Source organism: Buceros rhinoceros, unplaced genomic scaffold, assembly GCF_000710305.1.
Source record: "Buceros rhinoceros silvestris isolate BGI_N320 unplaced genomic scaffold, ASM71030v1 scaffold691, whole genome shotgun sequence".
Taxonomy (NCBI): domain Eukaryota; kingdom Metazoa; phylum Chordata; class Aves; order Bucerotiformes; family Bucerotidae; genus Buceros; species Buceros rhinoceros.
Window position 1 is genome coordinate 107,925 of NW_010392286.1, and position 15,839 is coordinate 123,763.

Sequence of the window (15,839 nt, forward strand, 5' to 3'; positions counted from 1 at the left end):
TCCTGCCTTTCGTCAGCAGGGCCGGGGCTGACGGCCTCCGCCTCTGCCAAAGGAGCTGTACCGCGCTGAGGCGTGACTGTCCACACAGCCTAGAAGCGTGTCAGGCTTTGTGCGTTCCAGACTTTATTCCCCAATCCCGTGTTGAGCACTTGGCCTGTGTTCTGCTCCGTAAGATTCACACGAGTTGCCTGTGTGGTCTGAACAGGCGATAGCATTTGCCTGAGAAACAGTGACTGTTCTTACATGGTTAAGGAAAGCAGAATTATATGACACGAAACAAAGTTAAAAACGAAACCAAGAAAAATAAGTTTATTATTAAACAAAACCATTGACTAGATCAGCTACATCATGGTTTAGTAGCAAATTGTATGGTTAAAATCTCTATATACCTTCTGTATAAAAAACCCTTTTAATTCTCTTGCCAGTCAGACTGTGCTACCCCGTTTCCATTTCCCAGTCTGCATTCTTATCCAAACTCGTTTTTCAACATCCTGGGAAAACTAGGGGTCACCTTTGTATCAAAGCATTGCATAAAATATTTTGATACAGTCAATAACTCATAAGATTTTTTTTTTCAAGTTGCATTGCAGAGTCCACTAAACTTTTTTTTCCTGTATTGTGTTCTTTGAAATCCTGCTTTAAAATAATGGGTATCTCTTGGGTGCGGATGAGCAAACAGCTCTCCTGAAAGAGTTTGTAGAAATCGAACTGTGCTGCTCTCCCCACCACAGTGCACCTGAATTCTGATGGAGTGCTCTGGAAACTACTTCATACAATCCAGTTGGTCCCACCCGTTCATACAGCAGGTGGATTATATATGAGGTGGTGCTGAGATTTGGGGGCCAGCATTTGCTAATCGGGAAATCTGTGTTGTTTTTAAATCAAATTGCCATTGGTGACTTAGGCTGTTCGTCACAAATCCAGGCTGATTGTCTCTCTGTGCTTACAGGTGAGCTTCCCGCATCCACCCTACTTTCCTTTTCCTCCAGTGCAGCTCTGCTAAATTAACCATTTCCCACCAAACCGCTAATATTTCCGAAGGATTTAGTCTTCTGAGCAGAGACTTGCTTCAGTTTGTAGGTCCTGGCAGTGCCTCTGTCCGGGGGAGATGCGAAGGCGCTCTCTGGGGTAGTGCAGTTGCAGGGGAAGCTGGTTTGCCAGGTGTTGTTTTGTCGGTATATTCTTTAACTCGGTCTGGTGAAGATACCCTGCCTACATCTCTGTTCTGCAAAGAGCCATAGAACTGTGGTACCGTGAGCCGGAGTGCACAACGCCCATCTTGAAGCTGATGGCGGAATTCATGCAGAACAGGTGAGAAGCGTGGTGTGAGCATTAGGTGAGTGATGAACGCTGCAGTGGAGCGCAGCCGCTGCTCCATCCTCCTGGGTCTTGCTTCTCCGTATGATATCTGACTGACTTGAAGACTGCTGCTTTAGGATTTTGGACCAAAAGTCGCAACAACTCGGCTTTCAGCGTCATTTACCTAAGCGGTAAATACAGAACCAGCTGGTAGGGATTAATTACCGGACGACATATGAGGGACTGCTGTGGGTTTCTGTTCAGTGTTGGTGTAAGCGTGTGCTTTAACCAGGGGTAAATACTGACTCGATAATTAAATATCGGAAAATTGTCTGCTGTCAAGATTCGCTGCAGGCTGAATTTTTGCCTTAAGCCAAGCAGCGTAGATACATGCTTGTAAAACCACAGCTCCCTTTATGGTTTCTTTTGCAACTCAACTCTTCCAGCCAAAATAGGAAAGAATAGTATCTAATACAGCAATATTTATAATCGACACATAGGTCACTTCTCCCACATCTAAAAATCTTCTCTGTGGGCAAACCAAAAAGGCTTCAGCATGATTCTGGGAGGTGATTTCAATACTTGACGTTGCAGCAGTTAGAATGAAATTCCTGTTTTACCGCAAGAAACAGAACAATTTATTTGGGGCAATTATCATTACGCTTGGAAATATTAGTGTACTGCCCAAAGGAAAAAAAGATTTTTAAATGAAAACTTGATAGTTAAAGTCTCGGTGCTGGGTATCTTCATGCCCAAAGCAATTAGAATTTCCAACGCAGAAGTATGTGTTCTCGTCATTTCTCATATTGCCTTGCAAATCAAATTCATAAGGAAAAAAGTGGAGTTATTTGAAATTTGACAAATATTTAGTGACAAGAAATTTGTACCTTAAAGTTCAGGCCTGGCTCCTTGTCGAACACTGGTGTGTGTGATGTGCACACACGCACACCTGATGGCTGCACAAGCCTTAAGGCAGAGTTCCCAGCTTCTCCTTTGTGTTGACGGGCTTGCCGTGACCCCCTCTGTTGCGTTGGCTCATTACGTCTGTTACCCTGGTAGAGGTGGTATAAACTGCTGGAAAAGTTTAACCTGTGTTTATTCACGATGCAGAGCACAAGCAGTGTACGCTCATGGTGCTGCAGCGAATTTCAAGGAGAAGGTTGTTAAACACAGACCTCTAATAACAGTAAACAAAAGCAAAGAGGAACTGGAACAATAAATCTCATGCAAAGGCAGCTCTTCAAGCTGCTTTCCATATTCATGTTACTCTTCTGCCTATTGCTCTTCAGCAAACCTGCCTTGTTCCCTTTAGCAAACCCCTCTGGGGTGGTGTTTTCACGGGCTGTGTACTGCGTTCGCTCTTGCAGGTTAGAACACATTCTACAACAGACTTTGACACGGTTAAGATATGGTACAGGGGATCAGGTTGTGCATGATGCCACTCGGGTAGGGAGGTGATGTGCTGCTCTGGGGGTTTTGCCTCTGCCAGCCGTTATCCTTTGTGCCTGTGGAATGCACTGGTGTTTTACACAGGCACGTTTTGTACCTTTACAAACCCCCAGATTTACTCCAGAGTTTGCAGCGAAGGATGCAGCAAGCAGGTCCTCAGCCAAAAGTTGGACTTGCAGCAAAGACAGATCCTTCCCGCTGTCTCTGTGAGAGGGGCGATACAAAGACTTCACGTTCGATCAGCAGTGGGTGACTCGCGAGCAGGTCTGCCAGGGGATACTCTCATTTCCATCACTCGTTGATGACTCCTTTCCCCTCCAGTCCAAGTAAACACTTAAGAGTTAAGTTTAGCTGAAGTTACATAGAAACTGAAGACCTATATTCAAAATTAACTTTTAAGTACTTAATGATCTTCACTTGGGCCTGAACTAGGACTTGAGCTTCTTTGAGATAAAGACAGGTTGGAAAGGTGCAACAGGAACTTCAGCAAGGGCTTGTGAGCTTCCAGATTTGGGGTGAAGTGGTTCTGCTTGGCTTTGGTAATACCTGTGCGCCGGGGAGGACAGCCTGGGGCGATCTTCTGCGGGTTCGAATGTGCTGAACAAGCATGTGTTGCGATTTCCACTCGGAGAACTGGCTGTGCTTGCCACAGGTGTTATGTGGCAGGATAACCAGTGGGGACTGGCTTATTTTGAAAAGCTATAGAGATGCAGAAGGAGAGTCAAAGTTAGCCTCAGCGCTTGGATTAGGGAACCCTTGTAGCGCTCTTCTGGACTCTGTAGGCACACAACATGTTCACTGGTTGCTGAAAGCTGTGGGTGTGTTCTCTGGTCACATTTTCTGGTTAAAATTGTTTTGTCTTGTTGTTTCTTTGGGAACACATGGAGGTAACTAGAGTGCCTGAGTTAAGTTTATCAAATAGCTGTACTTTGTGATCAGCAGATTTTCTTTTTGTTTTAGGAATGAACCCATTGCAGTTTCCTGCTTCGATGATCATCTGAATATCTTGCTGTTGTTTTTTTTAGATCACAACGTTTAAATTTTGATGTATCCTCTCCAAATGGAATTCTGCTCTTCAGAGAAGCTAGTAAAATGATCTGTACCTATGGTAGGTATTCACTAACGTTTCCTCTGCGCTGTCATCCTTCGCCTGTCTTGTGATACAGAAGCCCTTTTTTTTAATTTCGTACTGCTGAGCACTGATGGGTTTGTGGAATGTGCAGCGGGACTGTAGTGTGCTACTGCCTGTGCCAGCCCTTCGCGGAGGGCAGACCTTTGGAGCTCACTGACTTGCTCAGATGGGGGTTCATCCAGGTGGCCTTGTGGCTTGTATCGCTTTTTTAACTCAAATGTCTCTCTTCTAGCAACCGTAAATGTATTTCAGCGAAGATGCCAATCCTGCTGTTGGAGCTAGGCTACTGATTGATAGGAGTGGGTTGATTTTATGTATTCAAATTATATTTTGCACTTCCAAAACATAATAGGACCATAACAGCTTTACCCTAGAGCACTGTTAAAAGTGTTCGTAATAAGTTGCTCCATTTTACTACTCCCACTCGTGCATGCAACTGCAACAGGTCTTCGACTCCAGCAGTTTATATGACGCTCCAGCTAACTTTGTATCTTACAACTTTGCCTTCTAAATATTTTGAGAGGAACATTTATGAAGTTTTTGTGGCACAACCTCATTTGTAGTTTGTGTAAACAGGAAAAGCCATAAATGTCCTGTTTCTTTTAAAGAAAGAAAAGTGGGGCATTGGATTTACTGCTTTCAAGTTGTTTTTTGGGTCTGGAGACTGTGTTACATGGCTGCCTGAATGAAGAACTTCAAATGTAATTTTGCATTTGATCTGTAGGGCATGGAAACAGTGTGTTCAGAATAGATAAAGCATTTACTTACAACAGAAAAAATTACACCCAAGTTACTCTCACTCCCTGCAAAATAATTTTTCTGTTTCTTTTTCAAATACGCCGTGTAGTGAGCTAACACGTTTTTTCAGCTGTGTTCTTAAGTGAATTTGTTAGGACAATTAAGCAAAATAAAAACAAGGTTTTCCTTGTAGGAGAAGATAAAAGGTAAAATTTCAGATTTTACTGCTTAATTTCTCTTAGCCTTTGTACTTAATTGCTGTAAGCTTTCCTGTGATGATTTAAAGAAAAAAAATCAAGTGTAATCATGATGATGCTTCAGCCCTATGAAGCATGTCTTATGGAACCTGATCCCACTGCAGCTATATTTTCCTTTTTAATTTTTTTTTTTTTAATTCAATCAGCCTTATCATCCTTTCTGCACTTAGGAACAACGTACCGTATTATTGAGCATCCATTCATCTCAGTTGCTGGCATCAGGTTTCTAAACCTTGCTGAGTAAACCACACTAGCTGGTTTCACCCTGCTTCTTTCCTAAGTCACGCCTAAAAAACACTTTGTAAAGAAACCTTTTCCTTGCAGTTGTAGCTTTTATGGTGTATATATGTGAAGTTCATAGAATTCTCAGCCCAAAAGTCTTGGTAGCTCTTGCACGTAAGGAGCAGACAACATTTTCTGGCTCATGCTAGAATTTAATTATGCAACGTAAAAGGGGATTCCAGGACAGTAAGTGGAGCCACAGAGCCTGTCGAGGCCTGTGTCCCAACACCAGTGCCCTCTTCGTACCTTGTGTGAAAGGTATCAGGGACGTGTGGCATCTCTCTGAAGATGTGCCATAGAGAGAAGGGAAGTGACCGTGAGCTTTCTCTCACGCTTCCCTTTTGTGTCCTTCATAGCTGTTTTGCTATGGCAGGATGATGTTTTACTTAACACGGGTGGGAGGAGAACTGTCCTTAGTGTCCTTCGAAAGAAGAACTTAAAATCACCTGTCAACCAGAAGTGGAGGAAAGTCATAGACGTGGGAGAAAGCCGCCGCTCAGAATACATATCTTTGTTTTCTTTCATTTTGCTTTTAAACACATTCATATGATCATCGGTGTCTGGAAGGGTCCCATCGCTGATCCTTCCACTGCTTGGACGTGACAGTTAGAACTGTTTAGGTTTTCTTTTCTGTGAGTGATTGACAATATTTGTTCTGGAACTGGACTGGCTTGCAAAGTCAACAGGAAGGTCCTCCTGGTGCAGTCAGCTGAACTGCCCCGTTAGAGCGGAGGTTTCGAAGAATCCGGCTGGCTCTGCACCAGCACAGATGGGCAGCGCTGGCCTGGCTGTCACCATGGCTCAGCTGTGGGCGCTGTAATAAACATCCTGGGTTAGCACTAGTTCACACTGCTACAGCGATCGCTGAAGTGGTCACTGACCTGCAGTCTGGGAAGGTTTTACTGCCCATGATAATATTTCAAGATAGTATGATTAATCACCTTCAAATAATTGCTGTTAACATTTTCAGCTTTTATCGCCAGTTACTAGTTTATGAGATTTTTCATTCCAGTGTACAGAGAGATACAGCTCTTCTGGAAATGTGGTGTAAGGATTCATTAGCTACGTATGATCTTTTGAACATACAAATTCCTTTAAAAATATTGATATTAAGGCATTTTGCATTAATTTCAAATGCCTTCCTGAAAAACCTTAATAGTTGTGCTTTTAAGGAAGACTTTAATCTGTAATCCTCTCTGACTTTAAGTGTACTTACTTTTCCAGTTTATGTAATCTTGGCAAACATCTGGGGAAAAAGATAAGTAACAAAGTGATGATCATCAAATTGAGTGGTGTTCTTGAGCAGTGTTTCCAGCCCCACATTCTGAAAAATTGTGTGATTCGGTTAAAACAATTAATCTAATCCTTGGGTTCAGTTTTCAAGTGTTCTGCTGTACCATTACTGCAATGGTACAATTACAAAATTCTGAAAACAGTTGAAATTCTCTCATTCAGCCTGATTTTGTGGCTGAAGCAATAGCGAAAATCCAGAAGACACACAGTAAATGTCAAGGGATGATAACAGACAGTGTGTGCTCATTTATCTTAGCAAGCCAGCCAAACCTCTTGCATATGCGGGCAGCTTACAGCGAGCTCCGATCAGGAGGATGCTTGAAACTCAAGATAGGCTTGATTGAAATCTATACTATGATGATTGCCCTTTTAAATGGAGAGAAACACAAAGTGATGACGTGAGGCAGAGGGGGGAAAAATAGAAGCAAGCATCTCTTTCTTTCCTCATGTGTCCATGTGGGAAGATGCTTCCTTTCAGTCTCAGTTAACCACTGGCGGAGTGGGAGGCCATAAACTCTGCCCAGCCTCCTCTCATCCCTGGGGGCTTCTTTCCGGCACCTGGAGACCTGGCTGTGTCTGCTGCCTGGGCAGTCACTGTCTGAACACCAGGCTTCCAGCTCTCGCCTCTCCCCGCTGGCCCGTGCCCTGCAGCGAGCGTTCCTTTCCTGTAGCTCAGCAGCTCTCCAGGCAGACGCTTGATCCCTCTTTGCAGACAGGAGGCTGAGCCTGGTTGCTTCTCTGTCTTAGAGGAATACACATACAAACAATAAATGTAAGTATGGCTTATTTGTATTGTACCTCCATTGGCAAGGGAAATTTAAGTTTGTTTTAAAACAGGTTTTTTTCTTCTCTCTCACATGCACCAATGTAGAGAAGGTTCTAGGAAAAGCATTATTTTCAGAAATCTCACGTGCCCCAAGTTAAACAGGAAAATTTCCAGTTACGACGTAGGTCTGCTGGAAGTCTTCTTGCTCTATAAACCTATAGGTGCATAAAGATGTGATCAAATACATCTCTGTCCTGTCAACACTTAGACAAGGAATTAGTAACTGAAGCGAGGTGGCATCAGGTGGTTCTTCTCACCAGCGTCAGAGCACAGTCCGCTGGGGATTATCGACACAATATTGATTTTGCTGTTGTCTGGACTACACTGATCAAAGCAGATTTGGATAACATACAGATACTTTGCAAATGCAGCCTTCTTCAGGGGCTGAAAATCATCTAGAATTCATCTGTGCCTTTGTTCTGTGTAAACCCTGTACTCTTATTTACGTGGAAATAACTCTGAAACAAACATTTGGAACATCGCTTTCTTTCCATCTTCAGTTTTGCTGAAGTTTATGATGTCCACTCACATCCGAATGGTACCTCCAGTTTCCGTCTCTGTATACTGTAAGATCTGTGCTTGGGCTACAAACGAAAGGGGCAAGAAAAGGCTAGAACTGTGTTTCTGGGGTGTGAATGTATGTGAAAGCTTCTGAGAATGGATGCTGAAATCTCTTGAATTCTGGACTAAAACTTATGCTCTTCTCCAGAAGAAGTGGCATATGGTGATTTCATATGTTTGAGAGTGCAAAGCAGACAAAAATCCAAAACGCCTGTTTTTAAGATACATTGCACGTCTTCAGGGGTCAGCGAATGAAATTTAAAATATGAGTTCTTTGTAGTTTTGGTAATTACCACCTCAGCGAGTGTTTAATCTGCTTACCAGATCCAGCTTTGTGACTGGGGTGGTGCTCGTGCGTCCTGTCCTTCTGCTCGTTTGTCGCTGGTACCAGTACAGTGCTGAAGAGAGTTCTAAGACATCTTCAGCAATGCTGTGTGTTCAAAAGATGTGAAGGCTGACGCAGGATACATGAAGCACTGACATAGTCAGCGATCCTTGTTAGGACTCGGCAGCTGCTTGGCAAAGGGTGGTGTGTCCTGTCCGTTACGGCTAGAGCTGGTCAGACCAACTGAACTAAACAACCGAGAGGAGACAATTGATGAGTTGGAATAGTGCCGTCCACCCTTCTTCATCCCCAACGTATTTCACTTCTAATTCTGATGGTACAAGTCTCCTTACCATGTGCTTTTGAACTGCCAGTTGTGTGGGAATGATGTTTCGATGCATCTTGGGACCATCTATTTTTGGTTTGTGGTTCCTTTACATTTTAGTAAACCTCTTCCCTTTCATTATAGGAGCCTGACATAAAAATAATATTTTCAATATGCTGTTTTTATTTATCTACATTCTGTCATGATATACTTTGATGTAAGTTTTTAATTTTGCTCCGGCTTTCAGCTGTTGTAGCAGTTACTGCTCGAGGTCAACGTTGAGGTTAGCCACAGTAGCACAAAACAATTTCCTGTGCTCACAGCCCAGGTAGCATTTGGATGGGGATTAAATTTTACCACATTTTCCAGTAGCCAGACACAGTTATTTCTGATGAGCTTTAAATTGCTTCCAGAACATGTATTTCAGAACTTAGTGTGGTAATCCATTCAGGGCCAGCAACTTCACAACAGTTCTTCAAAATTTTGGCTAACTGATGCTTGCTGTAGAACAGGTATTTCTAATCAGCAGCTTAGCTTAAACCGGGCTGGGCTGCCGCTGGGCTGCTCTCCTCTCTGTCGTGATAGTGCTTCCAGAAAACATTGCTCCTCGTTACCGACTCCGGGTTCATTATCGATTCCTTTTGGCGAATTTATCTTGGCGCTCTGCACACTCGTTGTGCTGATTTGAGGGGCTTTATGCATATTGTGCTGTTGTGGAAGCTTTAAAAAATCAGGTTTTGAAGCTTGCGCTCATCTTTGTGATGCATGTTTTCCTTTTTGTTTTCTATATGTGGCCACTTCTTTATTTATCCTGCCCCAGCATTCCAGGGCCTGGAAAGCATTTGTTCACAACCAGCTTTATGGGGCAGCGCAGCACAATAAAAACAGGAAAGGGGAAAAGGCAAAAAACACTTTTTCTTTATAAACGTGATAAATTTGCACCACCTTTGTTTAATCTCACCAAAGTCTTTTTTTGTCTTCATCTAATTCACACATGTTAAAACATGATTTAGCTGTATTATTATACATAGCGCTTATTGGCCTGAAACCTAGCACAAGCCCTGCTGAAATGAAACCCAGCCAGAAGGAAATCGCTTTTGTGTGAGAGCTTCTACTGTAAAAGCAATTAAGGAGGAGAACGGAAAGGGAAGCTGCCTGTCCCCACGTGCTCCCGCATCTAGGAGGGCGTGAGGGACTGCGCCGTGCCAAGAGCTCTGGTGTGTAGTGCCTGTGGGATTCTGAGCCGTGGTGATGTTATCTGCAGGCAGAGCATCCCAGCTCGGGATCTGGCTGCCTTCGTGTTCCCCCTCTGTGTGCACACACTTTTTTCTTCCAGCTCCTTCCAGTTTATGTACTGTGGAGTCTTGTGGTAACGAAACACTTCAACTGACAGCTGGTTTCAAGCCCTTGTTTCCTATCTAGCAGTTTTGCCCAGTACCTTTAAAAGTCTTTTCTTACTCCTGTCAGAATTTTGTATCACTGGCAGGCTCAGAGGGTTTATAATTTCTGTAAGGGACGTTGCTGTCAAATGCAGGGCAAAAACTTGTGTTAGAGGAAATTACTGAGAATTTTGAAACTTGACGTGTTTAAGATTGTGGGATACAATTTTTCCCACATTAAGAAGAAATTGGTGCAAGTTGGATTTTTTCATTCAATTTTTAACTCGGTAGTAACCCTGCAACTCACTGATTAGTCTCTGCAGAGTTTTCATTTTGACACGAGCTATGAATTTCCAACACAATTTTTAAATTCAGCATGTCAAAGGTCACCTTTATGTTGATTTAATTTTTTTGAATTGTTTCTTTTAACAATAGGAGTTTATAAAATTGTGTTCTGGTCCTCCACTACAGGGATTATAAATGTAAGCATATCCTCAGTAGCTGAGGAGTTGTTCTTGACCTGATTCCAAGTACCTCAGTAAATTAGTTTATGTTCAGTAGTATCCATGGTGTGTAAGAATATTCCCCTGAAGCTCCTGCTAAATGTTACAAGTAGATGATTCTTTTTTTTATCTAGCCAGGCATAGCACCGTACTTCATCCTTTTTTCAATAACTAATGCTAAAACCACTGGTCTTTGTTCCAGTGCCGCAATCACAGGCTGATGGCTTGGGGCAGTGGTGAAGGCACCGCGTGGTCTTTCACCTCGGCTGCTAATTTGAAATCAGCTGTTCCCACTCTTAGGCCCTTTTAAAATGAGCCCATGAACACAGAACAGTTCTCAGTGGACTCTGTCCACTTGCAAAAAGCAGCTTTTAATCTTGCGCTAGACCCAGACTCTTCCCGGTGTTTTCATTAGCAGGGATGGGCGCCGCAGCCCGCTGGAGCCGAGCCCGCCGGGGGTGAGGCAGGGCGGTTGTGCCTTCCTGTAGCGAATGCTTCCTGCCGATCAGGGCAGGGAAAGCTTTCATTAGAGGGTGGCATCTGGGGAGGCGATAAGAACGATAGAAGACTCGCACTAGTGGATACCTCCCAGAGTGCAGGTTCCCAGGCTAAGGGATTCCTAGGGCTTTTCCGGCTTCTTTCCTCACCATCCTCACGGTTTTTCCACCAGCTTCCAATTAATTTCCACATTAAGCACATGATCGCCTTGTTGACAACTCCTAAGCTCTTTCCATCTGTTGTTGCATATTACACGGAGCACTTTGAGGACCTGGGATTGCACCATGTCATGCTTGGACAGCTCGGCTGTAAACTCAAGGCTGTTACTTTGCTGGATTGCCGTTGCTTATTTCTGAAGCCAGGTGTATATATTCGTGGTGTTAAAGCAGAGATTTTCCGCAGAGAAGTAAGTGGCGAAGACCAGGTAAGGTTGGTTTGCAGCACACTTACCTTCCAGTCTTGTTTTTGCCCTAAGTGGGCACACAGTGGCCTTCAAAAATAGCGTGCTGCTTCCCATGTTGCCTCACAGACAGAATTCGGTATTTAATCTTTTTTTTTTTCACCAAATTTGAGATCCACTAATCTCGCTAAGTAGACTAGGTCTTGTCAAGAAGATTAATGCCAATTAAGATGATCTGGCCGGGATATCTTAAACGGGTCACTGTGGGGAATGGAGTTTATCTTTGATTTTGTGTATATGTAATTTCTCAGTACTGTAAAGTATTATAATAAATGAATATGCAGGTGCTTTAGAAGACTATTCCTTTTCTGCTATGTTTTATTTTACAAAGAGGATCTTTTGGGTACGGGTCATTTTTGACACCATTTGGAATTAATTTCTACACAGTAGCAGTTGTACCTCTTCCCCAGTTAGACTGTGTTCGTGACTACAGCATTTGGGCTGGTAGAGGTGACCATGTACAGTAACAAAAGCATTCTGTGTTCTCTGTCATAAATTTATTTTTTTCATTATTTTTTAAATTAATTTTATTAATTCATAAATTTAATTTTTTTAATCAAGAGGGCTTGATTCATATTGTAAGTGACCATCTTTCCTAGGTAAATATTTGATTGTTCTCCTCCCTTTCATAATTCCAATGGCACCATTCAGGATTCTTGCAGACTTCTAAGCAATCCCCGATGGTACTCGCAGTCTTTTTTTGTAAATCTACTTCTGCTTTACAACCTGATGGATAAATTGCCTTGTGTTGCTGGAAGTGGTGAAGGACTAACGTTTGAAACAGTAACTTAACACCTCTCCGTCTTTGCATCAAATCGTACCGAACGGGTGATACCTTGGTTCTTTGGGTGTTTAGAAACAAGGTTTTCCCTCTCACTTTTCTAATTGTATGATGTAAATTCCTCATGGTCAGTAATCAATAACATTAATTAAAATAAGGCAGGTGTATGACTTCCAGGTGGAAATTTGCATGGGTAGAAAGGAGAGCTGCATAGAGAGACCCAGTCTGGTATTAGGCCGTAATATGTATTAAACTATATATAAATAAATACATCTCAGTTAAGTTTTTAGAGGTGTTTTTTAATTGCCTGTTATAAAACCAAAACTGAGTTGTCATAACTACCTCTCTCAACTAGCAGTGTTTGGAACTGTGAATGGTTAACGTCCAGTTTGCTCGTTGCTCCCTGATCCACGTTGTCCTCGTAGCCCTGAGAACTAGGTTAAACACTGAACGCAGCCGAGCCGAGCGTCTCAGCTGAGGACTATAGTGCTTTTATTTGGAGGAATACTCCTAAAAATGTACGGGTTTGTGTTATCTACTTCTAGTTAGAACTACCAAGCATGATGAGGAGTAGCAAAGTGAAGACCTGACACTTGGGCTTTGTGCAGGGCGGGCTTGTCAAGGTCACCATCAGATGGGGTCAACCTAGTAAGGCTGCGTCGTGGTAGAACTGAAGAACTTAATCTTTGCTGTGTTCGTTCTCCTGTATTACCTCACTTTGATTAATTCCTTCAGGTTTAAAAAAAAATTGTCATGAAGACTAACTCTGGGGTGCTGTGAAGATGAGCATTAAATTATCACAAGATACTTAGGTAACTTGGTAATGAGACGTTGTGACTAACTAGATGTGCAGAGGATTGCGGCGGGATCTGCTGCGCTGCTGCACAGTGGATCCAAAAGTCACTATTGCCCGTGAAGAGCAACAGCAAATATTTACCATGAGCTCTTACTTTTACATTATAAACATGGAGTTGAATTTAAAAGTCATTCCCAGCTGTGACTGGTAAAATAGAGGCTTTTGTACAGACATATTTGTTTTCTGAGAGATATATTTAGTGTGTGTGTGTACATCAGCAACCATCCCGAGAGACCGTCCTGGTAATGGATCAAACCCAGGCTGTGCTGCAGCACGGGAAACCGTAAAACCGTGTGTTGCAACGCTGGTCAGGTGAAGGAATTCCGGCTGGTGGACCCAGTCACGGTTTGGCCGTCCATCACTGACGGGAGTTCCATAGCTTACGTTCTAAATTTTGCATACTAATTCCTCAGCGGCTTTTAAGCTCTACTTGTGCTTACTTAACTGATCTTTGACATCAAATGCAGAAACAATTTTTCTTCCAAATAGTAATGAAAATAAAGACAAAAAACAAGTTTAGTGCCATCAAATTAATTTAGATTTCCAGCTGCTTATGTAAGTTTCTTTCTTTCTTTCTTTTTATGAAAACAGGTAATCAGATCCTCTCTCTTGGGACTTTGTCAAAAGATCAGGTTTATCCGTTGAAACTCAAGGGCATTTCCATCTGTTACTCTGCACTCAAATCTGCCTTATGTGGAAATTATGTCAGCTTTGGCGTCTTCAAGTTGTACGGGGACAACCACTTTGACAATGTACTTCAGGCCTTTGTCAAAATGCTGCTTTCAGTATCCCACAGTGACTTGCTAGTAAGCAATTACTCATCTCGGGAGTCTTTACGTGAACTATGAAATAACGGCACCACAGGCTTTGGATTGGTATAATGAGATGGGGGGATCTAGAACAGCTCAAATGCAGTTTGCAGTTCACTTCCTTGAATGTGTTTATATAGTGTAAAATACAGGTATGACTTAACGGCCATGTGAAACGGGAGCTTTTCCAGCATTTTCACCAGATTTCTTGTAAAAGAAAGAAAGGCAATTTTTTTTTCTTCCCTTCTGTACTTGCAAAGCCATTTAGGTTGCCTGCATGCACTGTAAAACGTCCTCACATATTCAGCTACTCTGCAATTAGTTTCAATCTGTAAATTGTCACTGTGAATTCCCCATAAAATTTAAAACTTTAATTTTCAAGTACACCACGTTCCCACTTCTCTGTGGGAATACAACAGAGCTTGCGCAATATCAGCCTGAATTTGATCTGTGACATTTTCTTCATGACGCTTTAGTTCAGAACTCACATTTTCTTGCAGAAAGGGACAAATTTGGGATGGTTAAAGATGGTTGATACCCAGATTCAGGCTTGCCACACGAAGAAGGTCCTCGGAACTGAAAAGCCTCTCTCAATCAAAACTGGTGTGTTGGTTGTGTAGTAGAGGGCCCATATTTGGCACATTCCTGGCCATCCAACAATCAGTGCCCGCAATAAGAGTCCTGAAGAGTAAGATGCCTTTGGGCCAATGGGTTCAACCAAGTGCCTGCAGAGAGTTTATGTCCTATGATAGCAATGTAGCGAGTTTATATCCTGCAGTAAATTTTAAAGTTGAAGTGTACTGAAGACAAGAAAATATTTTGTCTCTATAAATATTCTGATTTAATGGCTAAATCAGAATTTATCGCATCATAAAACCACTAAGATCATTCTTCTATCATCTGGTAATGTTGTTAATATTAATCAATGTAATATACATTTTTTTCTGTGAATGTTTACTCTTTTTTTTCAGCAATATCGAAAACTAAGCCAGTCTTACTACCCGCTTTTGGAGTGTCTGACCCAAGATCATATGAGTTTCATTACCAGTTTAGAACCTCACGTCCTAATCTATATTCTTACCTCAATATCTGAAGGACTTACTGCAGTAGGTAAGACTTACTCACACTTGGCTAAAGAAAGAATTCAAGTATTGTGCTGTCTAGGGTTTTCAAAGAAACACGTTCATTTGAATCTTCAAAACCTTCCTGTCAAGTGACAGTAAAGTGGGAGATGCTGGTGTTGACTGTGTGTGACCGTGTTTCGGTGAACAGAGCTGACTGTAGGTTTTTACAAACAGTGTTTTTAAATTGTCTTTTCTTACAAGACAGAATTGTTAAAATCATTAATGTGCCTCTGCTAGGATTGTACTGAAAATTCACAAACTTGTTATCAGATGTAGAATGTATTAATATGCACACAGGAATCTGGGGTGGAGGGGGGTGTTTTTATTTGAGGAATGTAGCTGTTGTATAAACACTGCTTGTTCTGTACCTGTGATACGATTTGAGAAATTTAAAGGTATCTTTAGCCATGGAAAAAAGAAACCAGTTATTCAGTACTTCCTGAATATATTTTAGAGGAGAATCGGGGCAACAGAAATGTACGTGGAGTAACGATAAAAATACGTCAGGCTGACTGCAGTTAGCTTCCTTCTCTTGCATAGTTTAATTTGTGCTTTTTAACCAGACAACTGCCCAGACATCTGGGGTTGGGGCAGACGGGTCAGTAGCCTAAAGTCACGTGGGATGTGGAGATGGAGGCTGAGCTTTTGGGGGAAAATATAAATCAGGCAGCTACATTCTGATCACCTAGGAACACCACGTATTGGATAGGTTTTGACGGAGAAGCTGTTCAGGACCTTCACATTTATTGATTAGGATGGTTGTTAAGGAAGAAAAAATAGGAGCACGTAACACTAGTGTTTCTAGCTGTTCCTCCGTAGAGATGGGTGTTTCTAATTAACACCCAGTGTCAGTCAGACCCCAAGGAGCACATGAATGCACCCAGAGCCCCAAAGCGTTTGCTCGGTTAAACACACTCAGCAGGGTTCGCTGCAGGAGAAGAA

The 15,839-nt window shown here is 42.4% G+C and overlaps 1 protein-coding gene across 1 annotated transcript in view; it reads left to right on the forward strand.

Annotated features, from left to right (window-relative positions):
• The window catches only part of RANBP17 (RAN binding protein 17), a gene marked incomplete at its 5' end in the record, with an annotated part of 126,982 nt that overhangs the window by 105,003 nt on the left and 6,140 nt on the right, over positions 1-15,839 (forward strand). Inside the window, 4 exons of the mRNA XM_010144332.1 lie at positions 1,204-1,311; positions 3,774-3,856; positions 13,556-13,770; positions 14,745-14,883. Coding sequence (XP_010142634.1) covers positions 1,204-1,311; positions 3,774-3,856; positions 13,556-13,770; positions 14,745-14,883 — 545 coding nt within the window. The remainder of the gene's footprint in view (positions 1-1,203; positions 1,312-3,773; positions 3,857-13,555; positions 13,771-14,744; positions 14,884-15,839) is intronic.